The sequence below is a fragment of the Piliocolobus tephrosceles genome, chromosome 2 (genome assembly GCF_002776525.5).
Source record: "Piliocolobus tephrosceles isolate RC106 chromosome 2, ASM277652v3, whole genome shotgun sequence".
NCBI classification, from domain to species: Eukaryota; Metazoa; Chordata; class Mammalia; order Primates; family Cercopithecidae; genus Piliocolobus; species Piliocolobus tephrosceles.
Window position 1 is genome coordinate 69,888,165 of NC_045435.1, and position 25,425 is coordinate 69,913,589.

The following is a 25,425-nucleotide window of genomic DNA, read 5'->3' on the forward strand; positions in this document are numbered from 1 at the left end:
TTGTGGAAGAGGTGAGGCATCATTTTCAGGGACTTCGGTGAACGATTTGAAAAAAAGAAAGAAAAGTGTGTTGTGGCCTAGTCATTTTCACAGCCAGTTTTCCATTTGACATAGTAAAATTTTAATATGTTCAAGGATGGAGGTCGCATGCATCATCTGCTTTTTTGTGCTTGTAATTTCAGTGAAAAGGAAGTTCCATGTTTTAATAGCAGAATAGTCTGTGTACAATAATGCATGCTGAAATACTTTGTGGTTTTTGAATCTTGACTTCGTATCTTCTCAGCCATTTCAACAACCAGAACCAGGGAAATCATCACTGCCCCACGCCTCTAAACAGAGAAAATGATGTGGTAGATGGTCCTTTAAATTTAAAGTGTTTCACGACGTCTTAGTACTGCAGAAAGAAAAACTTAGCCTTTTGGCTTTAGCTAAGCATTTCATGACACACATAAACTTTAAGAAGCCCAATGGAAAAAGTGAACAGGACGAGATCCCAAGTCGATAAGCTAGCTAATAAAGTCAGCGACTTCACAGTGGGCCAGACAGCTGACCTTTTAAAACTCTGTGTTTTCTTTAAAATACTTAGCTAGAGATAGTCGCGTGCCTCCCTGTAATACAGCGGATGTATTCTTGAAAAGTTGGGGGGTAAATTCGCTTTTCTAATTTGGCTGATTTAATGCCAGGGATCTGCTGTCTGTATTTGTGTGATCTACATTGTTTTGAGGCAGCCGAGAAAGGAAGAGCGGATAAACCTAGAAAATAATGTTTGAAAGAACCTTGTACTTAATCCATTTGTAAGGCCGAGCATTGTGGCAAATGCAAGTAAACATGGATTTTTATATTAGCTTTATAGATTTTTGGATGCTTGGGCTTCGCACAGGCACCAAGAGACCTCACAGAGGTGTTAGTGAGCTGTGGGTGTGATGTCACACGGTTGAAAAATAAAAGACGCATGTAAGTTCCAGTGGAGGCTGATAGAGGACTCCCATACTCTGGGGGAACTTGTGGCTTCCCAGGAAGGGTTTTCCTTACCAGCAGCTCCAGCCTGGGAAGGTAGTTACACCCGCTTACGTCATTTGTCCCTTAAAATTTTTTGTGGATGGGGAACGAAGGAGATGCCAGTAACACGAAGGTAAGCTGTTGTTTGTACAGATGTCTTTGTTTGAAACAAACCACTTTCATTTCCTTCTTCAAATAGGACATATAGGCAACTTATACATTGCTCTTTTGTAACCCAGAAGGGCATTTGCCTAAAATTGCCCTTCTCAATCTCTTAAAAACACAAAACCCCCTGATCACTACATGTCCAGAAGTGAGTCACCACTGAGTTTTTAGTTGTTTTTTTTTTAAATCTTTTGGCATACATTTCTGTAACATGAGGTTTTTGTACTAATATTTTCACTGATTGGATTATGTTAGAGAGTGAATTGTCAAAAATGAGAGTTTAAAAGGCCCAAAATGGCTGATCCTTTCTTGGTCCTAGGAAAGTGCTAGACAAGAGTGTTTAGAATAGTGTGTAATGAATGACTCAGATGGAGGGAAGGGGTTTTTTGTTTGTTTTGATGTTTTAATCTGTGTTTGTTGCACCCGGAGGAAGTAATATATTATTGGAGGTTTCATTCTTAAAGAATCAAAAGTCACTGCTGTAGAATTTTCTTATCACTTTATCCCGGTGAAATCCGTGGTTCTACCTTCTGCCAGAAAGGCAGACTTGGAATTTGGCCACCCTGCTCTTATGACCAGGAGTAATTTTATGGGCCTGTGTTAAAATAGGTATTTTGCTCTTCGATGGCAGTGTTCATCTCAGGGCACTTAGGTGTGGGCGTGTAGTGTGTCAAATCACTCACCATTAAGTGGAGAATCATTTCAGTGTATTGGAACGGGAGATTCATCACAGCATCACTTACAGATGGCGACTATGCCACAGTGTACACAGTTAAATTCTCCTCTGTGGCACATGGCAGTCAAAGAAGCTTTCATTGCTGGTTTGCATCTTTCCCATGTCCATCCGAAGTTAGTGAATTTTTTATTTTTTATTTTCAGACAGTCTCGCTCTGTCGCCCAGGCTGGAGTGCAGTGGCGCAATCTCTGCTCACTGCAAGCTCCGCCTCCCGGGTTCATGCCATTCTCATATGCTGCTGCCTCAGCCTCCCCAGCAGCTGGGACTACAGGCGCCTGCCGCCACGCCTGGCTAATGTTTTGTATTTTTACTAGAGATGGGATTTCACCGTGTTAGCCAGGATGGTCTCGATCTCCTGACGTCATGATCTGCCTGCCTTGGCCTCCCAAAGTGCTGGGATCACAGGCGTGAGCCACCACACCCAGCCCGTAGTTAGCGAATTTTAAAGCTGCGTCACATTTTTAGAAAGCACCCTGGATTTTGCATTGGTGGTTCCATAGGAAGCTAATCAGTCTCCTGAAAGTGGACATTTAGCAGGGGCCGGGGCAGATGTGGAGGGGTAGAGGTGGAAGTTTTAGGAAAGGAAGACAGGAATCCGTGACCAGAGGAGCACTGGTGGACTTTACAAAGCACTTGGTGAACCTGGGATTCCAAATGTATCCACCAGGTTAATGTGTCCTTTTTCTCAGTTTTACTCATCCCTTATTTCCTGTCCTTTTTGCCTGACCTGTTTCCACTACTCCAGAAGCAAAAGTCTCCTGTTTTCTGCCACAGTAGAGCATGGTTTTCACTTATGAGAACCCTCTGCCATCCTTTAACTGAGAGAACCTCTGTGTTTTACCTCTGGCTGCCCTCCATCCCTGCTGGTTGGGATGGATGAGCCTTTGCTCTCCCTGCAGCGGCTGGGGCCCTAGGCTGTCAGGGAACCTGGGGGAAGAGTTCAGTGGGAGCAGGGAGCACCTGGCTCCAAGGTTCCAACCCCGCTCTGTTCTGAAGAATGACTGGGCTTCCAGGAGGTAAAGATTCAGCTCTGTTACTGGATGGGGTGAGGATGGGGGAGCTATCGTGCAGGTGATGAGTTTGGAAAGTCCTGTTAGAGCTTAAGAATTATGTGAAAGGGTTAATTAGTGTTTCTTTTTGGAGATGATAGAGAATAGGCAATCCTGCATGACCAGACTTCTGACCCATCTCTTTCCACTCCCCATTTCCAAGCCTCCGCAAAGCATTTCTCCAATAGCAAAGCCAAATGGTGGCTGTAGGCACCTCTTCCCTGCTGGGGTGGCTGTGGTGATGTTCGCTTTGTGGCAGGTCTGGGGAGGGTCAGCCTCTGGCAGCCCCTATTCCCTGCCCGAATTCCTTTTGCTTGTAAAGTCCCCACCAACTGCAGAGCTGGTGTGTTGGAGCGCCTCTTCTTAATTAAATTAATCAATCTTTAGGGATTAATGATGCACATACCATATTAACGAGAGACTATTATGGGAAGTTTGTGGGCTTTCCACGGTACTAAATTGCAGTAAACATGAGACTGCTTAAAGTAAAACAGAACAAAACCCCATTATACCTAATTATTTTGTTTCTCTTTGGCCAAACTAAGATTTTTGGTAGGAAAGATCCTAGAGTCTCCCATTTTAAGGGGTAGCATAGAAAGCAAATGCTAACTGCCTTCAGTGATGGTGAGAAGACAAGTTGGGCCTCTTGATTAGTTCAGAACTTTTAAGTAGATGAACAAGGAGATACTCTGTTCTTATGGAAATCAACTTTAATGGCCTGATAGATTAATGTTCGTGAGGGACCTGGCACTAGGGTTTGCTAAGGTTTATATAACCCTTGACTTAACTGCCTGCTGGGTTGTGGGTCTGGCAGCGTGGGGCTATTCTTCTCAACTTTGCTCTGAAACCATTTGTGTCTTGCCCTTTCCTTTTAGGAAGTCCTGACTTCTTGGCCTTTTTGTTTGCTTATTTTACTCGATGCCCTCCATTTCTTATTTTACTTCTCTGGCCTCATTTCCCAGGACTCTTCTTCAAAAACACATGCTCTTCTTCTAGGCTTAGCTGAAGTCTTGCATTTTCGATAAACGTTTCTCATTACAGCTGATCTTCCCTGCTCTGGATGACATCTGGCCTTCATTCATGTTATCCATACTAGGAACAACAGACTCACATGTCACAGGGGCTAGGCAGATACTGCCAGCGAATAAAGAGGGCGTGGGTGAGACAGTAAGGAGTGGTGAGGTCTGTGTCCTTGGAATGCTTGGTAAATGCATGCAGTTGATTGTTTCTTTAGGAATGCTGGCCCTGTGATTGGAAAAGCTGAAACTTTTATTTTTGGTGAAAACTTTAGGTTTCTACCAATACTGTTCAGTCAGAAACAAGCAAATTTCCCTGCAGCCCAGCTTTGTGCCCACGAACTACCAATTTGTAACTACTGATCTACCATTACAGTATGCTTGTGATGTGAGAGCCTTTCGCTGTAGTTATTTGGTCAGTATTCTTTTTTTTTTTTTCTTTTTGGTAGGGACACGGTCTCACTATGTTGCCCAGGCTGGTCTCAAACTCCTGGGCTAAAGTGATTCCCCGACTTTAGCCTCCCAAAGTGCTGGGATTATAGGCGTGAACCACCACTCCCAGCCAGGAGTCTTTACTTGACCAGTGGGTTGTAAACCACTTCAGGTCACAGACTAGATCTTATCCTAATTTGTTACCAGTTTATCACAGTGCAGTATACCTTGTAGGCAATAAATATTTGTCAAATTTGACATTTGTTGGGTGCTAGAGGGAAAAGATGTAGGCTTGTACTGAAATTAGCTACACACCAGGATGACATGTGTGAACTAGTAAGGTCGAGAAGCACATGTAAGACCTTATGGGATCACAGAGGCAGGCATGAGTTTCTTCTCTCAGTTAATGTCGTAGGCGTTAGACTTCAGAGGCCCAGGCTGATTATTATAGCTGATTTTTAAGGAGTAAAAATTGGCAGTGAGTCTGGGTCGGTATATAGCTGTATGTATATAGTATCTCCTATTTTGAGTCGCCGTAGGTTTCCCTCATTTGCATAGATAATGATCTATGTCAAATTTTCACAAATGGAAATAACTGTGACTCATTACTGACTTTGTGAGATACAACTGCCCAAACGCTTACAAAATGAGCTATTTGTATCATGTTGAGATCTGAGTGATTTTTTCATTTGATTATTTGCAGAGTTTGTTCTTTTGCCATAGGGAATATGCGGCTGTTTAGCTTACTGAAGAGAGGTAGCAGCAAGTACAGAACCTTCTCCTGTGTGGAAATCCTTGGGTAGGATACTAGAGGAATGATTCCAGTTCAAGATGCAATTTTGTCATCTTAATATGAGCTTTTAATGTGTATTATCCGCTTGTTCAGTTGTGGTTTTTGGTTAACAAGGGGAAAGCATCACAATAGAAAAAACGATAAGAACATCTGATATTCTGGGATTTGAACAAAGTCTTATCCTCATAAAACCTTACAACATGGGAACATAATGTGGTGATTTCATTGGAACTTGATGTGTGCTGTGTAATTCCTCAGAAAGTAAAAATGCAGCAGAAACAGCCTTAAAAGCTTAAAGGATTAAATAACTTAAACATTGTTGCATGTTCTTCCTCATTCGCACCCGTTGAAATTTTGAAAGGACGAATCACCTTTTTCCAGTTAGTTCGAAGCGGGCAATTTTTTAACAAGTGGCTGACAGTGCACTTTCTGAGGTTGAGAAAGAGATGAATGGCCAGAGCCCACGGCATCCAGGCCAGAGCTGGGTGCCCACTGGTGCTCAGAAGTTGGGTATTGGATTGCCTCACATTTTCTTTCCAGCTGTATTAATGCAGTTTAGCAAACATCTGAAAGCTTAAAATATGCAAAATACTGTGGCGCTCAGTAGTCCAGACAGAGTTGAGTAATGGGAAATAGGCTAGCCTGGAAACCAAACCAAGTATGAAAACCTCATTCTTCAGGGAATGCTTGTCACGAATTTCGAACCAATTCCTTCCACTTTGAATTATTCTGCTAATGTTGAAAAACGGAGCCATGGGTTGCGCTACTCTTCACAGTGAGAGATACTGTCAGTATTCGTCAGTGGTCTGTGAGCCATGCTTGCTTTTGGGGATGAAGTGGTAATTCTGGTGTCTGACGAAGTGGGGTTATTTCCTCACCACAGCTTACTCAAAAGTAAACAACTTTTTATCCCTCAACTTCCAAGGAGTCGATGAATTACTGTTCACCAGCTTTGAATAACATTTGCCAGGTTTGTAATATGTGGTTCTGGTTGTAATCCAGGAAGGTGTTGGTCAGATTATATAAATGCCGATTAAGCCTATAGAAGTATACTCTGAGGGCAGTTTTTATTAAGAGTGTCTTCCTCATAACTTCAGTTTTTGAAGGCCCTTTCCCCTGTTGAGATGGTTCAGAACTTTTTGTGTGCTGAAAGGACTTGTGTTAATATCAGTGTCCATCCCCCACCACATCATTTTACATAATTCTTGAGTTATCGGGTAACTCAGATTTGTTTTTTAGATTCAGGTTTCTTCTGTAGGTGACATTTTACTTGAAATGTTTGTGGATTATTTCATGATTTAGACATATTTGTTGATTATTTTGTAATTTAGACACAGCACAGTTTAATAGAAATTTCAGTGCTGATAGAAATAACCTCTGTCTGCATTGTGCATTTTGATAGCCACTAGCCACTTGGGACTGTGGAACAGTTGCAGTATAGCTAGTGTGGCCAAGGAACCGGATTCTTAATTTTACACAATTTTAATTTCCTTTAAATATAAATGTAACTAGCCACATGACTAGTGGCTACTAAATTGGACAGCACAGGTTTAGATAATGGTGGAGATTTTGCAGCTATTGAAAGACTTTAGCTCTTCAGATTCCTTGGGATTGGGGCAAGGGGACTTGTCAGGAAACATGCTCAGCGAGCCAACTGTCGTTGTGCACTGTTAAACAGTTTGCTTTTCAGACAGGCCTGGATAAAACTTGAGCTGTTCTCCGCAGAGGTGCCTCTTGTGTGTTCTGTGAACGGTGGGCCGAACGGTCATCTTTCAGCAGATTAGCTGAAAGAATATCTATCGCCGGGCTCAATTGTTCAGAGATCTGCGCACCCTTTGTGCAAAAACAGGGAAAATTTGTGTTATGACAATGGCTGACAAAATGTTTAATTAAAGCTGCAATTGGCAGTAACTAAATTCTCTGAGATTTCTTTCCTCTCCTCTTTGCTACTGAAAGGTGCAGAAATGCTTTCGACAGCATCTGTCCTACTGACAGATGAATTGTTTTGACAGGAGAATCTGAAACCTTCAACCGAAGACACATTCAGATGTCAGGCCTGGTACAGGGCGATCGTGTTCATAGAAATAAGTGAGATGCTTTAGATGTGTGTGCATGTCAGCTGCCACCTGAAAGAAAAGGCCTCATTAAAGGTTTTCACTGATTAACTCTTTGATTGTTCTTGGGATCTCAGATGGGAATTCACGCTCCTTTCTGCAGAGCTCTTGGGCTAAGTGTATTTTCTTAATTACTGAGAAATGAGTGTTATCAGTAAGCAGTGAAAAGGCTTGAAAAAACTTTGTTTAAATAATTTAAAAAATTTGGAAAAAAAATGCCAATGTTGATAACAACATCATTCACGATAGCCAAAAGGAGGAACAACCCAAATGCCATCTGTGATGAATGGGTACACACAATGTGGCATATACATACATTGGCATATTAGCCTTAAAAAGAAATGACATTCTGCCAGGTGCGGTGGCTCACTCTGGTAATCTCTTTAGGAGGCTGAGGTGGGAGGATTGCTTCAGGCCAGGCTTCAAGACTAGCCTGGGCAATATAGCGAGACCCCCATGTCTACTAAAAAAATAAAATTTAGCCAGGTGTGGTGGTATGTGTGCCTGTAGTCCCAGCTACTTGGGAGGCTGCAATCGGAGGATCACTTGAGCCCAAGAGTTTGAGGCTGCAGTGAGCTGTGATCACACCACTGCACTCCAGCCTGGGTGACAGAGTGAGACCCTATCTCTTAAAAAAATGAAATTCTGACACATGTGACAACATGGATGAATCTTGAAGACATTATGTTAAGGGAATTAAGCCAGTCACAAAAGGACAAATATTCTGTGATCTACCAACATGAGGTACTTAGATTAGTCACATTCTTAGAGACAGAAGTAGAATGGAGGTTGCTAGGGGTTAAGACAGAAGGGAATGAGAAGCTGATGTTTAATGAGTACAGACTTTCAGGTTGAGATGTTGAGAAACTTCTAAAGTTCTGGAGATGCATGGTGGTGATGGTTGCACAACAGTGTGAAGATACTCGGTGCCATTGAATAGTACACTAAAAATGGTTACAAAGGCAAATTTTATGTTATATGTATTTTACCATATTAAAGAAATTATGCTCAGGCCAGGCGCGGTGGCTCACTCCTGTAATCCTAGCACTTTGGGAGTCCGAGGCAGGCGGATCACCTGAGGTCGGGAGTTTGAAACCAGCCTGGCCAACATGGTGAAACCAAATCTCTACTAAAAATGCAAAAAAATTAGCCGGGCATGGTGGTGGGCACCTGTAATCCCAGCTACTCTGGAGGCTGAGGCAGGAGAATTGCTTGAACCCGGGAGATGGAGGTTGTAGTGAGTCAAGATCGTGCCACTATACTCCAGCCTGGGCGACAGAGCAAGACTCGTCTCAAAAAAAAAAAAAAAAAAAATTATACTCAGAGTTTGTCTCCTTGGATTGGGCCAACTAGAAAAGTGTCTCTGAGGATTTTATTTCATATTGTAGTTCCTGGGGAGACTAGTAAATATTTTCCTCATTTCCTAGTAAACCTATTGAGGATCCACAGCTGACTCCACTCTTCAGGCCCACTTACTTCTCAGACTTAAAAACTGGAATAGCCGCTTGTCCACAGCAGAAAGGGACATGAGCCTCGGCGGCTGTCTTCTTTTTTGCCAACAGGTGCTCTGAGAGGAGAGGTACCCTTTCTGGGTAGCACCCTAACACTTGCTTTTTTAGTTAATTGAAACTCTAAAAGTCACCGCATTCCAGCTGACCCCATGAGAACTTACGTTTCCACTTCTAAGTGTGTTCATCTCTGTTGCTGCTTGTTGGTATTTCAGTGTTAAGTCTTGATACTGCTAGGCTTCTAGATAGTACTGGAATGGAAGACCCTTCGCTCTAGTAGCCTTATCTAAAAAGCAAAATTTTTGTAACATTTTTGAAATGTAAATACATTTTGTCTGCTCTTTAAGGGAAAGACAAACCCAAGGGTGTTGTGACTTAAATGGTTTTATACCAAGTTGCTGAGGACACTTGCTGGGTGGGAAATGAGGGAAGTTATCTCATTTCAGATAGTCCCAAACTGAGCCATCAGTTTAATTGTGTAAGACCTGGTGAGCCCTCGCTCTGCCCAGGCCACACATGTAAGCCAGAAACATACTGTTCCCTTTGAACCTAATGGCCTCAAGAGTCAATGGCCCAGATCAGAGGCCAAAACTGGCGATCCTCAAGCCAAATGTAGCCTGCAGATATGTGAAATCTTTTCAGGTTTTTTTTTTTTTTTTTTTTTTTTTTTTTTTTTAAGTAATAAGGCAGCCCTGGATGGGCCAAACAAAACATGAATTCAGATCCTGAGCCTCTGAGAAGATTGGTCTCCACTGACCCTTGTTTCAGGGGACAAGAAGCAAATGCCCCTTTAGGTGGGCGGCAGGCACTTCCATGTCAACCTTGTTAGACACGGGGCAGGCTCACCAGCTCTCTCTTACTTGCTTGTCCTCTAAGCTCTTACCTTTGTGTTTTCCGAGTCTTTCTCTAATATCCCTTCCAGCTTCACAACTTCTGTTACCTATGACAATACAAAAGTTAGTCTTCATAAACTCACAATATCTTTACACTCAGAAACAATATTTCCATCCCCCTTTTTACGATAATCTGTTCAAAACAGAAGAAAATCTCAGTCTGTTAAGTCCTTTTTCTGATGTGGGAGAATTCTCTCAATTTGTAGATTTTCTTTCTCAAGTCTAAGTTGGGATTTCTGGGTACCCATTAATAAATACCCTCAGGCACAGACAAGCTCACACTTGACTTCAATATGCGGTTTAAAGCATTATCACCTTCAATCTTTATGGTAACATAATCTCTGGACAAATTGCTTTTAATTCAGGCTGTACAATGAATACAGAAGTATCATTAGTTTCAAGTGTAGTTTGACTTTTATTTAGATGAATGTCTCTGAGTTCACAGTGAAATGGCTCTCAGCTCTAGGTTACTATTGATTGAATGTCTCTGGAGTAAGTTTAAAAGATTGTTGCCACATATGTGACACTTTCCGGGACAAACTTTAAACTCACAATTAGTCATACTGTTAATTGGCAGTAATGTCAATCTAATTAATAGCTGAGATGAAAAATGTTAACCTCTTCGGCATACACCGACTGGGTAGACTTTGGAGGCAGGGAAGGATTACTTTCTGTGCAAAGAAAGTTAGGGCCCATTTGGACCACATCTTTGTGGCTTCTGTTCCTGAAAGATGAAGCTGGTCTGGTTGAGATTGTGGTCACCTAACAGAATAGTGCCCAGCTTGCTCTTTGTCCGCCTCTAAAGGTATGGCTGGGTTATGAAGCAGGGAGAGTTGTAATTCTGAACCATTGACACAGATGCTATCATCTTGAGAAAGCTGCTCACCTGAGGCTTTCCCTGCCTGTGGTTAACACAAACAAGAATTTCCAGCAACTGGCCCTTTTCTCCTGTGTGACTGTCCCTCCTGGTTTATTCAATGAAGGTGGGAATACTGTGTTCATAAGTAGCCTTATGATTCAGGATCTTACAGTGTTCACAAACACTCACTTGAACTTTGACTATTTGTGCAATTGTTAGTCTTAAGGTCTTGTGTAGACCAGGGTTTCTCAACCTCTGAATCCTAGGATTGATATTTAGGGCTGGGCAGTTCTGTGTTGTGCAGGGCTGCCTGTGCATTGTAAGATATTTAACAGCATCTTTGGCTTTTATCCATCAGATGCCAGTAACACCCCCCACTCCCTGCCATCAGTTGCCACAACCAAAATGTCTCCAGACATTGCCAAGTGTCCTCTGGGGGGCAGAATCATCCCTGGTTGAGAGCCACTGGTTTAGACAATGAAGGGTTTTTTTTCCCCCCTTTTCTCTTTTACTGCTACTTGATGTTGATACTTAGTAAAACATTAATTTTTTAAAAATGCCATTAAAAATAGCCTTGGACTTGATATGGTCCAGGGACTGGCTTACCTTGGAATTTCTTTCCAAGTTGTTAATAGTGAAATGATACTGATTGAAATTCATTTGGGTTTAGCCAATCTCAGGTCATTTGGGTTTTCACAGAGTTGCGTGGAGTCCCTTATTTATGGATGTAGGTGGGGAGGGGTATGTCTGTGAATCTCAGTATCAATATGGTTACTTAACACGTGATCCTGGGGTGGGGGCTTGGATTTTGAGGGTTGGGGGAGCAGGAGAAGAGAAGATTTCTGAATCCTGGGTATGATGCCAAGTGTTGATTCCGTTTTTTTTCTCTCTCTGTCTTTACCAGAAACCTGAGTTACAACAAACTCTCTGAGATTGACCCTGCTGGTTTTGAGGACTTGCCAAATCTACAGGAAGTGTGAGTCTTCCCCTAAACCTCTGGTGGTTGGAAGGATGGAGAACTCTTTGGGAAAATCCTCTCGTGTTGCAGCATCGCTCACTCCCCTAGATCTGCAGTCTAAACTTGTAGGAAGGAACATTTGTGTTTGGGCTGTGTTGACAAATTCTATTCCTGCTTATCTCTCCCTTTCCCTAGGCGCTCTCTTCTTCCTAGGCTGTCCATAACGGGTGTGTTACAACTCAGCAGGCATAGAGCTCCTGGAAATCCTGGGCACATGGTGGGTGTATAGCAGAGTCCCTCCATTGTGGGAAGCCTTGTAACTGGAGTGACACAACCTGGGCTGGTACTTTGTCACAGTTCCCGGGAAAACTGATCAGCCTACTCAACAGTGGCATGTGATGCCAGCCCACCTGTATTTCCCAGGAAGTTATAGAAGGACGGACTATAGAGGCTTACCTGTTCCCCTCCACCTCCAAGCAGAGCTAGGCATGACTGCCTTTGGAGCTCTAGGATTGCTGTCCCTTGCAGTGTCTTGTAAATCAGGCTGCAATCTTTTCTTCCTTTTAATGTGTTCTGTTTTTGATGTGGATATTAGGATTATCAGGAATTTTAATTCCATGGAGACTTTATAGAAACCTTCACATATATGTAGTATACATACTGTAGTACAGAAATGTGTGAAGAATGAAAATCACCAGTATTCTCACCCAGGCATACCCATTGTGAACACCTAGTAAAAACTATTACGTGTACATATGTACTTTTAGGATCAAACTGTACATTATGGTTTTATATCAGTCTTTCCTACTTATCCTTACATAAGATCTTTATCATGTACATTAAAATTTTTTGAATGTCCTGTTTTAGTTTTTATATAAAACTACTATACATGGATATTCCATATATTATCTACGTAGTACTTCCATTTTTTTTTAGACATTATTAAGTAAGTTTTTTTTTTTTTTTTTTTTGAGACGGAGTCTCGCTCTGTCGCCCAGGCTGGAGTGCTGTGGCCAGATCTCAGCTCACTGCAAGCTCCGCCTCCCAGGTTCACGCCATTCTCCTGCCTCAGCCTCCCGGGTAGCTGGGACTATAGGCGCCGCCACCTCGCCCGGCTAGTGTTTTTTTGTAGTTTTTAGTAGAGACGGGGTTTCACCGTGTTAGCCAGGATGGTCTCGATCTCCTGACCTTGTGATCCGCCCGTCTCGGCCTCCCAAAGTGCTGGGATTACAGGCTTGAGCCACCGCGCCCGGCCATTAAGTAAGTTTTTTACACATTTTTATGAGTAACTGATAAAAGTCTTATTTGTTGTTTTTTGTTTGTTTGTTTGAGACAGGGTCTCGCTCTGTTACCCAGGCTAGAGTGCAGTGGTGTGATCGCAGCTCACTGCAACCTCTGCCTCCCGGGTTCGAGTGATTTTCACGCCTCAGCCTCTTGAGTAGCTAGGACTACAGGTGTGTGCCACCACATCCAGCTAATTTTTTTAGTAGAGATGGGGTTCCGCCATGTTGGTCAGGCTGGTCTTGAACTCTTGACCTCAAGTGATCCTCCTGCCTTGGCCTCCCAAAGTGCTGGGGTTATAGGTGTGAGCCACTGCACCTGGGCTTACCTGTTATTCTTTGATTCCATTATTGATGACATATCTAAATAAATTTGAATTTAATCAGCTGGTACAATTTGCAAAATACTTGCATTCCATACCCTCATCTCTAGATTCTCTAGATTGGCGTTTATAATTTCTGCTTCTGTTTAAAAAAGGTTTAGGCTTCTACAGTTAAAGAAGCATCAGAACAGGAAGGGGCCTTGGAAATGGTTTCTCTAGGACTCTCATTCTCCCAGAGGATCAGTGAGCCCGTGGCAGGGGAAAGGAAGTTTGAAGTGGGTCACTGTGTTAGTTTGCTGAGGCTGCTGCCATAACAAACAAATAGCACAGGCTGGGTGCCTTAAACAGCAGAAATTCATCTTCTCACAGTCTGGACACAGGAGGTCCAAGATCAGGGTACTGGCAGGTTTGGTTTCTTCCAAGGCCTTGCACTGTGCCCTCACGTGCTCTCTCCTCTGTGTGCATGCATGGTGTCTCTGTGTGTGTCCAGATTTCCTCTTCTTATAAAGACATCAGTCCTATTGGATCAGGGCCCATCACCTCTTTAAAGACACCGTCTCCAAATGCAGTCACATTCTGAGGTACTAGGGGTTAGAGCTTCAACATGTGAACTCTAGGGGAACACAGTTCAGCCCATCATAGTCACCAAGATGATAAACTCAGTCCATCATGGAGCTTGTTAGGTTTGTAACCCAGTGCTTTCCCTGATCCAAGCTGTCTTTAATGCTTGTGGTTAGAATATATTCAAATTCTGTGTACATCTGCAAACTTAGTGTTTTCTTTTAGGATTGGACAAAATTGGGGAATTCCCTCTAGCATCATTCAAGCTTTCATTGAATACTTACTCGAGCATCTGCTCTGTCCAGGTGCTATTCTGGGTGCTGGGGCTACAGGAGTGAACAAGACACAAATAGGGCTGGGACTGGGGAGGGGCAAGTGAGGCACCCAACACAGGCACATAATTTGTGGGGACACCAAAGACTCAGCAGTCAAGATAAAGGATATTTTGATAGAGTATTTTGAAAGTCAAAATGAGTGTAAAAAGAAAAATGAGTAAAATATAAAAAGCTTAGATCAAGATAAGATTAGTATTACTAATTCCTATCCTTTTGCCTCCGGTTCCAGGATGGCTTCACACGGTGCTGTTGCTGATTTTTCTTGATTTAAACTTTTCATATTTTGTTCATCATGAATTTTGTTTTGCATTCATCTTCCTATTTAAAAAATATTACATTAATATAGTATTTGTCCTGGTGATTGAGTTTTTGGCTGTCTCTTAAATTTTGTGCCCCTCCCTACCCAATTCCAACCCTGCAGACAAACCTCTCCTCTCACTGAGTTTACATTAAGTGGAGGGAAGCCATGGACTGAATAAGGAAACCTGTAAGACTTACTGGAGATAAGTGGTATGGGGGAAATAGAACAGAGTAATGTGGGAGTATTTTTTGTATGAAGAATTTTGGAGGCATGATAACAGAAACAGTATGATCAGGAAGGTAATGACTGAGCAGGTGTGAATGATGAGGACGACAGGGAGCACTGCAAGTACAAAGCCTCAAGAAGGGAGCAGGCTGAGGGCCACTGTGCCTAGCATGCAAGAGGGTAGGGGGATGTGGCCAGAAGCTAGGTCCTTTTATGGTTTCAACCCTTATTGACCCCTGTCTATCAGGGGCAGGCATGGGACATGCTCTGGTGAGCATTTTCAGTGTTGTTCTCTCTGTTCCTCTTGTTCCTTGCCTAGACAGGCTTTCAACTTTCATTCAGTTTGGCTCCCATGACCTGCAGCCTGTACTCAGCACTTCTTAGAGTTCTAGAACTGAGAACTCACCCAGCTCTAGAACTGAGCACTCCCACCTGTCCTTCATTGGAGATACTGGTTATGAGTCTTAAAAATATATTTCTCACTTAGAAACAGTCACAGTAATTGTAGCAGTGTGCTTAACCTTTGGGGAGTATGACATCACTTAACCCTAACACCAACTGTGATATAAAAAACATTTTCTTTTTTCTTTTTTTGAGATGGAGTTTGGCTTTTGTCTCCCGGGCTGGAGTGCAGTGGTGCAATCTTGGGTCACTGCAACCTCTGCCTCCTCGGTTCAAGTGATTCTCCTGCCTCAGCCTCCCAAGTAACTGGGATTACAGGTGCCTGCAACCGTGCCCAGCTAATTTTTATATTTTAAGTAGAGATGGGATTTCACCATGTTGGCCAGGCTGGTCCTGAGCTCCTGACCTTAGGTGATCTGCCCGCCTCGGCCTCCTAAAATGCTAGGATTACAGGCATGAGCCACCACACCTTGCCTGATACAAAACATTTTCTTTCTTTTTTTTTTTTTGAGATGGAGTGTTGCTCTGTCACCCAGGCTGGAGTGCAGTGGCGTGATCTCAGCTCACTGCAACCTGGGTTCAAGTGATTCTCATGCCTCAGCCTCCCAGGTAACTGGGATTACAGATGTACCATCATGCCCAGCTAATTTTTGTATTTTTAGTAGAGATGGGATTTCACCATGTTGGCCAGGCTGGTCTCGAACTCTGGCCTCATGTGATCTGCCCGCCTTAGCCTCCCAATGTGCTGGGATTACAGGTGTGAGGCCCCACACCCAGCCCCTTAAAACATTTTCTTTGTAAGCATTTTTTCATCTGGGTGCAGAAGGATCACTTGAGCCCCGGAATTTGAGACCAGCCTGAGCAACAAAGTGACGCCCTGTCTCTATAGAAAATTAGCTGGACATAGTGGCCCATGCCTGTAGTCCCAGGTTCTTGGGAGGTTGCAGCCTGAAGATTGCTCAAGCCTGGGAGATTGAGACTTCAGCATGCCGTGTTTGCACCATGCACTCCACCCAACAGAGCAAGACCCTGTCTCTGAAAAAAATGTAAGAAAAATAAAAGGAGTTTCTCTGCTTTGCAGAAGAGGAAACAGATACTTAGAAAAGTTAAAGAAACTTGCACAGTGTCACATGGTTGGTAAAGCTTGAGAGCTGAATTCAAAACCTGTGCTAACCTTGAGGCTACACTACCTTAATTTCCTACATCCTTCATCTTAACCCTCACAGTCAACTGAAGATGAAGAGGAACTGAGGCATGGGATTTGGCTGAAACTGCATGGCTAGTGAGTGGTAGAATTTGACCTATGTTCTCCAGTATAATCCTGGTCCACACGCTCTATGGCAACAGTACCTTCCAAATATGGGGAATGTTAAGACAGGTCATATCTTAGGGATTCGATATGATGTGGTGGGAAAAACTCTCATTTTGGTAGCAAGCAGACTCACGTTTGATTTCTGGTTCTGCCCCTTACTAGGGTCCTGAGACGCTAGACAGTTTACTTAGTGCCTCAGCGTTTGCTTTCTTTCTTCTGTAACATTGACATCATAACACATTGTTGGTGTTATTATAGTTATTAAGATGATGCACAGGGCTTTGCACCTGGGAGAGGCTCACTGAATATTATCCCTCTTCCCTCCTGCTACTTTTGGAACTGCTCAGCCCTCCAGACTGGGTGCATTGTTTAGAAATGAATCTTTGCAGGCTGATAGGTTGAATGTCTTACCATTGTGCTTCCTATCCCTGGTGTCACTCCCTGTTCTGTGAGATGGATGAGATGAGTTCCCTGGTGCCTAGAACAGTAGAACTTCTCACTGATAAAGACCCAGGCCTTTCCCTAAGGGAATTCTAAAAAGTCATGGAGACAGAAAGAGGCTGTTAGGTGTGAGGTGTCAGGAGGTGGGGAAGGATATTGCAAAAAAGAAAAAAAATCGTAGCTGACATGCTATTGCTTCAAAATTAACCAGTCTCCAGTGTTGCCCCGGTGCTGTCAACTCTCCCAGACCTCACAGAGCCTTCATTCTGTAGCCCTCAGTGAGAGTGGAGCCACAGGCTGGCAAAACAGCAGGCGGTGGTTTAGCAGTGGTTTTATTCTGGAGGCCTCAGAACCACATGACATTGTGGGCGGGCTGGAGAGAGAAGGCGAGGCCCCTGGAGGACATGAGGACACTTGTGCAGCTGTGTCCAAGCCACACGGTCTTCACTGCCCACAGCCCTGAGGAAAGCCCACCAGGGAGTGCCTCCAGCTGGGGTCCTGGCCAGCAGGCTCCTCTATTAATAAGAAGGGCTATTTATATAGCCCTCTGTAGAAACTGCCCTCAGATCACATTACTGCCGCCTGGCCCACGAGTGCCTGCTGTGGGTGCTGCCGTGTGCTTGCCAGGGCCACTGACCTGGTAAGGAAGCCTCAAGTGTGCCCTGCCATTGGGTATTTGTGGCTCATCCCTTTCTGTCAGGCTGTTGCTCCCCACAGTGGGTGTGTGTGAGCAGGGGTGTGGGGGATGGTAGTATGTTTAGGAAGAGGTTGAAATAATGAGGGTTGTCATTTTGGGGTACTGCTTTTTGGCTGTGAATTACTATCACTTTTTTGTTGTTGTTGTTTTGGAGACAGGATCTCACTCTGTTGCCCAGGCTGGAGTACAGTGGTATGGTCATAGCTGACTGCAGCCTCAAATTCCCAGGCTCAAGTGATCCTCCCACCTCAGCCTTCTGAGTAGCTGGGACTACAGGTGTGCACCACCACTCCTGGCTAATTTTTTGTAGAGATGGGTTTTGTCATGTTGTCCAGGCTAGCCTTGAACTACTGGGCTTAAACGATCCTCCCGCCTTGGCCTCCCAAAGGGCTGGGATACGGTTGTGAACCACCATGCCTGGCCCTACTGCCACCTCTTAAGCATATTCTGTGTATCTGGCTGTATCCTAAGATCTTAGGTTTAATTATTTCAGCTGGATCCTCCCAAAACCCTACAAAGCTGGTACTTACATTATTTACATTCTTCAGAAGAGGGAAGTAAGGGAGAGCAAGACTGAGTGACATGTTTAGTATTGGATTGATAAAGGGTACAACTGGAGTTGAGTGAACCAAGATCTGTCTGATTTAAATATCTGAGCTGTATAATCCCATCCTAATAATCCCTGCTCTGTGACTGCCTCAGTTTCCCTTCTTAAAGAGGTGATAATTTAGTACTTTCCTCAAGTGTTGGCATATTGTTCAGTGAGATACTGCACATAGAAAACATAGGACAGAATCTGGCATCATAGTAGATGTTCACCTTTATTATTGTTTATTTTGTTAAAGTAATTATATCCTATGCTAAAATAATTTTATCTGGCTATCTTGTGTAGAAACCATGTATCATAAAGTCTCACCAAATCAATTAGTTAGTATACATTATTCTCCAGTAACTAAAGCAGAATACGGTTATTAAGTGGCCCTGCTTCTAAAACCCGTGTGCATCTGAGGCACTTCCTCATCCTGAATCATCGGGAAAAGGTTTAGCAATAGAGGCCAGATGTTTCAGAGAGATTTTTAGGGCCTTGGATGGAAGTAAATTTTGTGGGGAGATGGGAGTCAGCGGGGGAAGTAAATTGGGGAGGGATGGCAGCTAAGGGCTGAGAGGTAGAAGACTGTATAACCCTAGGTATTTAAAAAATTTCCTCAGGCACAATCTTTAATTCCTAAAATTTCCTTATTCATGGAGACTCTGCTAAACTTCCTGGGTGCCTTTTCCCTCAAAGCTGTAGCTGTGCTATTTTTGACCAGTCTCTATTTCAGTCTGGCAAGAAGTTCATTGCATCTCAGAGTGAGCTGGGCCTCTGCTGCCTTCTGAGGAGAGTATTCTTGTTTCAACAGGGGACAGAGTGAACAAAAAGGGGGCCAGCAGTGGTGGAGCTAACAAACTTATTCTGAATAGCGGTTCTTTTTTCAGTAGAAATGATCTGGAAGTAAGCTTACTGGGCAGGGCCTCTCCTGGGGGCTCCGAGTGTCCTCCCTGTAAGTCAGGCAGCCCTGATGCCACCAGAGCCCGCTGTTTCTGACTGAGCCTGTTGACTCGGGGCTGCTCATCTAGACATACAAGGCCCAGTTGAGCTCCAGCACTGGTCCACCGCCCCTCTATGTTCCACTTCCAGCAGCTCTGTCACGTTTCGAAATATCATGATGCCCCCTTCCCTTGTTCATTTATTTCTGTGAAATTGGGTGGAGCAGTTTGTCACAGATACGGTAGGCCTGGCCTGAGACCAAGTTCATCAGGCGTAGCCCCCTGCAGAGAAGTTCATATGCTTTGTTTCAGGTTTAAAATCAAGCGAGATCCTAAGCTGGCTGAAAAATAACTGAGCTGTTACCTAAGGGATTACGAGCTTTCCAGCTGGCCTTTGAACACGTTGCTCTCCTCTCTGGTTTGTAGTCATACTTTTTTCAGCTCTTGGCCGGGTCCTCTCTAGTTGTGTGATCCTAGACTAGTGACTTAAACTGGCCTAGAGAACTTACCTGTAATGTAGAGAACGGTAGTAGTTACCCTGGTACCTGACTCAAAGTTGTTGTGATGGTGAAAGTGCACGAGGCATGTCGAGTTTTTGCTGAAATAAAGAACTAGAAGGTAATGAGGAAGAACCTAGACTTTGTGGCTAGGCACCCTGGGCCACTACCACTTATTGCTGGCGACCTTGGTCAAACTACTTAACATCTGTGTTTCGGTTTCCTCATTGGTGCAGTGGAAATGTTCCTGAGACCTGTTTCCGAGGGCTGTGAAGATGCATGAATATACTGAAAAGCTCTTAGAGCTGTGCCTGGCACATAGTCAGCCTTCATTAATTTATCTGCGTTTGTTTTTGTTACCACCATTCTCTGTGTTTCAGAATAAATTGCAAGCAACGAAAGAGTTCTTAGGCAAGCTGCCTGATTGGCAGCAGGTCCCCGACCTTAGTTTTTCTTGCTCTGATAAAACCTGGGGGTCTCTTGTAATAATAGGTGCGTTGATGGGTACTATGACAATTTATTGGCTGAGATTAAGACTAATGGGGAGTTTTCAGTGTCCCTGCATGTGGATGGGAAATGGATCACAGCAGGGTTGGAAGAGATAAAAGGTGAAGCAGAAACAATCTGATTTAGGGAGCAGTCAGATAAGAGACTGTTAAAGTAATTAATTGTCTATTTCAGCACACAAACAAGGGCCCTTTAAGTGGAGAAAGGATTTGCCACATGATACGGATCTGCCTTCTCTCTGCCAGATGCTTCAGCCATGAGGCTATTGAAACAGGCATTCTGTGTCCCACAGCCCAGTAATTGCCAAGCTTCATCCCTAACTGGCTTTGGCACTGAAGAAAGCAAATGGGATAATTCAAGGCCTTTCCTTTTTTTTTTTCCTTCTATTCATTTCTATAAAAGATGGCAGACAACCAGATTATTCTATTCAAGCACATGCTAGCTGTATACTTGTATGAGTACAGCTGTCATTTCAGTTGCCTTGTCTTCAAACAGAAACAAGATGCTCTGTGTTAGACGTACCTCCCTTAAAAAACTGAGAATAAGAGAACCAAGTTTTATCCCCTTGACTTTGCATCGCAAATAATTTATTTCTAGCCCATCACCTGGCAGAAAGCCTGAACACTGTGCTTTGGTTTTCTTCAGGATTGTTGGGCTCACTTTGCAAGTCTGATTTTGGATTCTCTTCCCAGATTTGGAAATACATGTCCATGTAAGGAGGCCAGATTGCACAGCCTCTGGGGGCAGACTAGGCGAGCTGAGCTTTGGTTCGTGGGTTTCCCCTTCCGTTAAGAGATATTAACTATGGAAATACAGATTTGGACTATTTGAGCAGGAAGGGAGCTTGGAGAGCAAATCTCATCTGGGGAGAATTTTCAAAGTGTTTATGCACAAAAGTGTGTGCATACATGTTCATTTTTCTGGGGGATGCATCCAGAGGCTCATCAGAGTCCAGCTGGAACCTCAAATGGAAGAGAGTCCCTGAGTCCAGTTCCCTTGTTATTTCACAGATGAGGCACTGAAGTAATTGGCCTCACGTGTCCCAAGCCCCTCAGAACTCCATGTGAGCCAGGGTGTGAGTCTCTGGCTCTTGTTCCACACTTGTTGCCCTTTGCAAGGGCAAATTTCGGCCCACGGGGAGTGTTTTCACCGATGGTCTTAGGGGCACTTTTGTCCCGAACCTGCCTCTTGGCTTGTTCTCATTGTTCCTTGTCTTGATTTCTGAGTTCTATGGGAAGCTGATGGGAGATAGGAGACGCTTCCCTTTAGTGTTTATTTCTAGCCATGGGTGTGATCAATAGCTAGTTTTTGTGACCTCATGTGACTTCTTTCCCTTTTGAACACCCACTGCTAAATTCTTTCTCTTTTCTCCAACATTAGAATATAGGTTTACTGTGGCAGACTCAGCAACGTTCGTTTATTTCTCTCGTATGCGTATGATTTCAGACAAATTTAAATGCTTTACATGATTAATTTCTTGTTGTTGTTACAGGTACCTCAATAATAATGAGTTGACAGCCATACCATCCCTGGGTGCTGCTTCATCACATGTCGTCTCTCTCTTTCTGTAAGTGGTGCCATTTGGGGGACTCTGGGTTGTGTGGTGGGGCCATGGTGTTTGTTGCCTTGCTGATACCTTGTGGCAGGATAACTTGAGTTCATGTGCTCGCTGGTGAAGAAAGACCTTTCTTCATGTGGCCTTAGTGATTACGACAAATGCTTTGCTTGCTGCTTTTGGGGTTTGCAGAATTAAAAGCTGGAAGTTTTACCTCATCTTAAATTTGCAAGAAAGTAGGTCTTTTTTTTTTTTTTTTTTTTTTTTAATGCCCAGAGGTGTATGGAACTAGATTTCTTGCTTCTGTGGTTAAGCTGCAACTTCGAATAAAACTGGAGTTAAAGGAAGCTGTGTCAATTACAAGACAGCAAGCTCGTTTTTGTGCCAGTGAATTTGGTAATGTGACTCAGTTTACTTTATGGCTTTAAGAAAAAGAAAGTACCCCCAGGCCTCTGGGATCAATGTAAAAGTATGTTGTCATGGTCAAGTGTTAGATAAGATGCAGTCTATTTTTTATACACAGCACACTGGAAATGCAAAAGCAAACGAAGGATCTTCTGGGTGAGTTTAAAACAAGCAAGCTCCTCCACCTGACTGGAAGGCACCCATTGGGAATACTATCATTTGTGCTGTTACAGACTTTTGCTAGAGAACTGAGCACCGGTCCTACCCCTGTTTCTTCAGCAGTCAGGTGGAGGAGCTTGCTTGTTTTAAACTCACCCAGAAGACTTTCCAGATAAACCAGCCATGAGTCCAGCAATTTTCTCTGCCAGATTTTATTGGCAGCTTCCCCAGCAGAGCACCTCCCTCTTCACACTGAATTTCCTGTTTCCACTCCAGGCTTGCATAGTTTAATTTTATTCTGATTTTGCTGGTTTTGTAATTCGTTTGCTCACCTGTATGAATCTTATCTCAATACTGAGGCTCGGCAGGCCAAGCAGAGAAACTTTGCAGGAAGGTGCTATTAATAAGAGTGCTGGCGTAGCTTACAGATCTTAGATCTTTGGCTGGCAGCACGCCCTGTGTTCAGGAGGTGCTGTGTCCCTGTGAAACATGGTCTTGGGCTTAACCCTTTTCATGGCATTGTGGGATTGCAGGAGAATGGGGGGGGGGTTAGAATTGCAATTCACTGTGTGCCCTGGACAGATGACCTGGTCTCTCTCAACCTCGTTTCCCTCATTTACATAATGGTTTTTGACCCATTTTATACATGAGGAAAGTGAGACCTGGGGGAGTGGAATGTGTGTGAAGCTCCCAGCATTGTGTGGGAATGTTTGACAAATGGTAGATACTGTTGTTGGCTGGTAGCTAGCTCCTTGAATCTTGGCAGGATCTCACCTTTAAGGCCACAGGATTTAAGAGTCAGTCCTTGTTCCTGTAAAGTGCTGTAAGGAAGGTTTGTGGCCCTTTGTTCCCTTGATGGGTAAAGGTCTGACTTTATTTTGTACCCACTTGGTCTGTGGGCCCAGCATCTGGAAGGTGTTTAATTTTTGGCTTAATCAATGAGTTCGTCTTATGTGAGGCTAATAGGGATGTGATAACCTGTTGTGTGTCAATAAAGCAAAGCACTTGAAGATGCTAGGAGCTCCTTGCCGCTTAAAACACAGGTCATGGACCATCAGTATTGAGTTAGCTTTGAGCTTGTTAGAAATGCAGAACCTCAGGCTTAATGCCAACACTACTGGATCAGAAGCTCCATTTAACAAGGGCCCTGGCCGTTTGTCCACGAGTTCAAGTTTGAGAAATGCTGATGTAACTGCTCTTATTCCTCACATGGTGAGGAAGCTAGGGCCACAGAGAATATCTCTGTGTTATCAGAGAAGAAACTGAGCCTCCCTGGAGGTCTTCTAAGTTGCAAAAGTGAGAATTGGAACTGAGACCGGATACAAATGCCTTTGCATCACTCCTTTATATAACCCCATGCACTCGGGGCAGGAGCATGGCAGGTGACTCTGAACCACGCTGTGCCAGAGGCAGGCAGGGCCCCCAGCTCGCCCCATGGGCCTGTGGCAGTTCGAATTGCACCTTGCTCTGCTGACTAAAAATACATTTCTGTTCCTTGGCCCAAGTGCCAAGAGAAGTGGGGCTGTTTGGCCTTGTTCCTGCTATTCCATTAGACAGCATTGAAATATGTAAAGCAAGAGAGAGAAAAAAAAGACTTACTCCCTGTTTGGATTCAGTTTGGAAAATGCAGGTTAGCACTGGCAGCCAGCTCTTTGGCCTGAAGTTGGGCACCACCTGATTTGGTCAGTGATTTCTCTGAAACGACAGAAACTGAAGGGGCTTTATCTTGGTTTTCTCTGAGGTGCCTGTGTTCCCCGTTCGTAGATTGGATGCCTGGATTCAGTGCTGGCAAGTTAGGTTAGCAGTGTGACATCTGGGCAGCTGGATTATTGATAATCCTTCATGCCTTTTCTGTATTTCCCATGTGGACCGTGCAAAGGACAAGGGAGAAAACAACAGAGCAGGCAGTGGATGAGCATCATTTTATAGCCCAAAGAACCACCTTCCTCATCCTAACCAGTGAAGGCAGAAGACTTAGCAGCCCCATCCACATGATGATTCCAGTCATCCAGGCTTTGAACAGCAGGTTTTGCTGATGTGTCTGTTACTTTTCGGAACTAGTGAACTGAAGGGTGTCACGTGTTCTGTAAATATTTAGTAGGCACTTTTTGTGCCCCTGCAGTTGTGGCCCAGAGGCTGTCCCAAGGAGAAGCGGAAGCCTCAACACGTCGTTTGAAAATGTGGTAGTTAATAGTTAGATGCTTATAGTCCTTAATCCTCAAATTCTTATTCCATTTTTGTGGGCAGACAGAGGATCAGAAAAAAATAATCAAAATGTGCAGAGAGAATAGAGCAAATGTCTGCTGAGGCCATGTGAGTGATAGGAGCCCAGACAACTTTCTTGGGACAAGTTTGTAGGTAGATGCATCACAGAAAAGTTGGGGCCAGGTGTGGGTCCTGCCGTCTCTAATGTAGTTGTGACATGGGATACATACATTGCTTTTTTTCTCATTCGTTGAATGAGGAAGTTGAAGCAGATGGTAGAAGTACCGTCGAAGCTTGTGTATTCTCTTTGTGACCCGAAAGTTGAGAGTGGGGATAATAACGTCACAAAAGACGTAGTTACCCTCTGACCAATAACCACTGTTGTTGCTTTCTATCTTTTCACAGAAGTAGTAGGTTTGTTAATTTTCAGCTCGGACATCTACAATTACGGACTTTTGCCTCTGAAAGTTGGCCCTTTCTCTCTGAGTTTCATTCTGCTTATGCCGGAGTGAGCCGACTTCCCAGACACCAGAGCCCTCCTGAGCTGGGTGGCACCGTTGGGGGAGCCTCGTGGGAAGAGGCAGTGCTCTGCACCTGGCTTTTTCTATCAGGGCTTCAAAAGAGACTTCCATAGTTTTGGGAACTGGAGTCATACAGCAAAATTTCAATTGGTTAATACCTTCTGATTAAAGGAATCTAATTCAATTAACATATTTGTCAAGGAACAGATTTATTTGCATCTCGTTCTGAGGATAATGCCGGAGCCACTTGTCCTTAATAAACAGAAAGCATAGAACGCAAGGAAAGCTCTTAATAAGACTGGGTTCCGGTGAGGGAGCTAATTTCATAAAATAGTGCTGAGAAAAAGAAACAGACTTTTGTTAAATGGGGGCAGAAGCTGCCAGTAGATTTTTATGTTTACATTTTTTTTTTTTTTTTTTTTTAGTTTGAAATCCAGGAAACTCATGTTACAATTCCCATAGCAACAGTAATTTTGTCTGATGCATGAATGACATTTCTGTTAAGGAAAAATCCCTCCTTTTCCTGTGGTGTTACTGCACTTGTACCGTTGAGAAGATTGGTGACAGTGGAAATCATTGAATTTTTCAGTCCTGGGAGTAAAAATGCATGTGATATAGTCGGCCTTAGCTTCTGTGTCCTGTGCATAGAC

At 43.7% G+C, this 25,425-nt stretch overlaps 1 protein-coding gene across 1 annotated transcript in view; it reads left to right on the forward strand.

Annotated features, from left to right (window-relative positions):
- LRIG1 (leucine rich repeats and immunoglobulin like domains 1) overlaps nt 1-25,425 on the forward strand; it is a 127,898-nt gene that overhangs the window by 27,838 nt on the left and 74,635 nt on the right. Inside the window, exons 2-3 of the mRNA XM_023200296.3 lie at nt 11,469-11,540; nt 21,423-21,497. Coding sequence (XP_023056064.1) covers nt 11,469-11,540; nt 21,423-21,497 — 147 coding nt within the window. The remainder of the gene's footprint in view (nt 1-11,468; nt 11,541-21,422; nt 21,498-25,425) is intronic.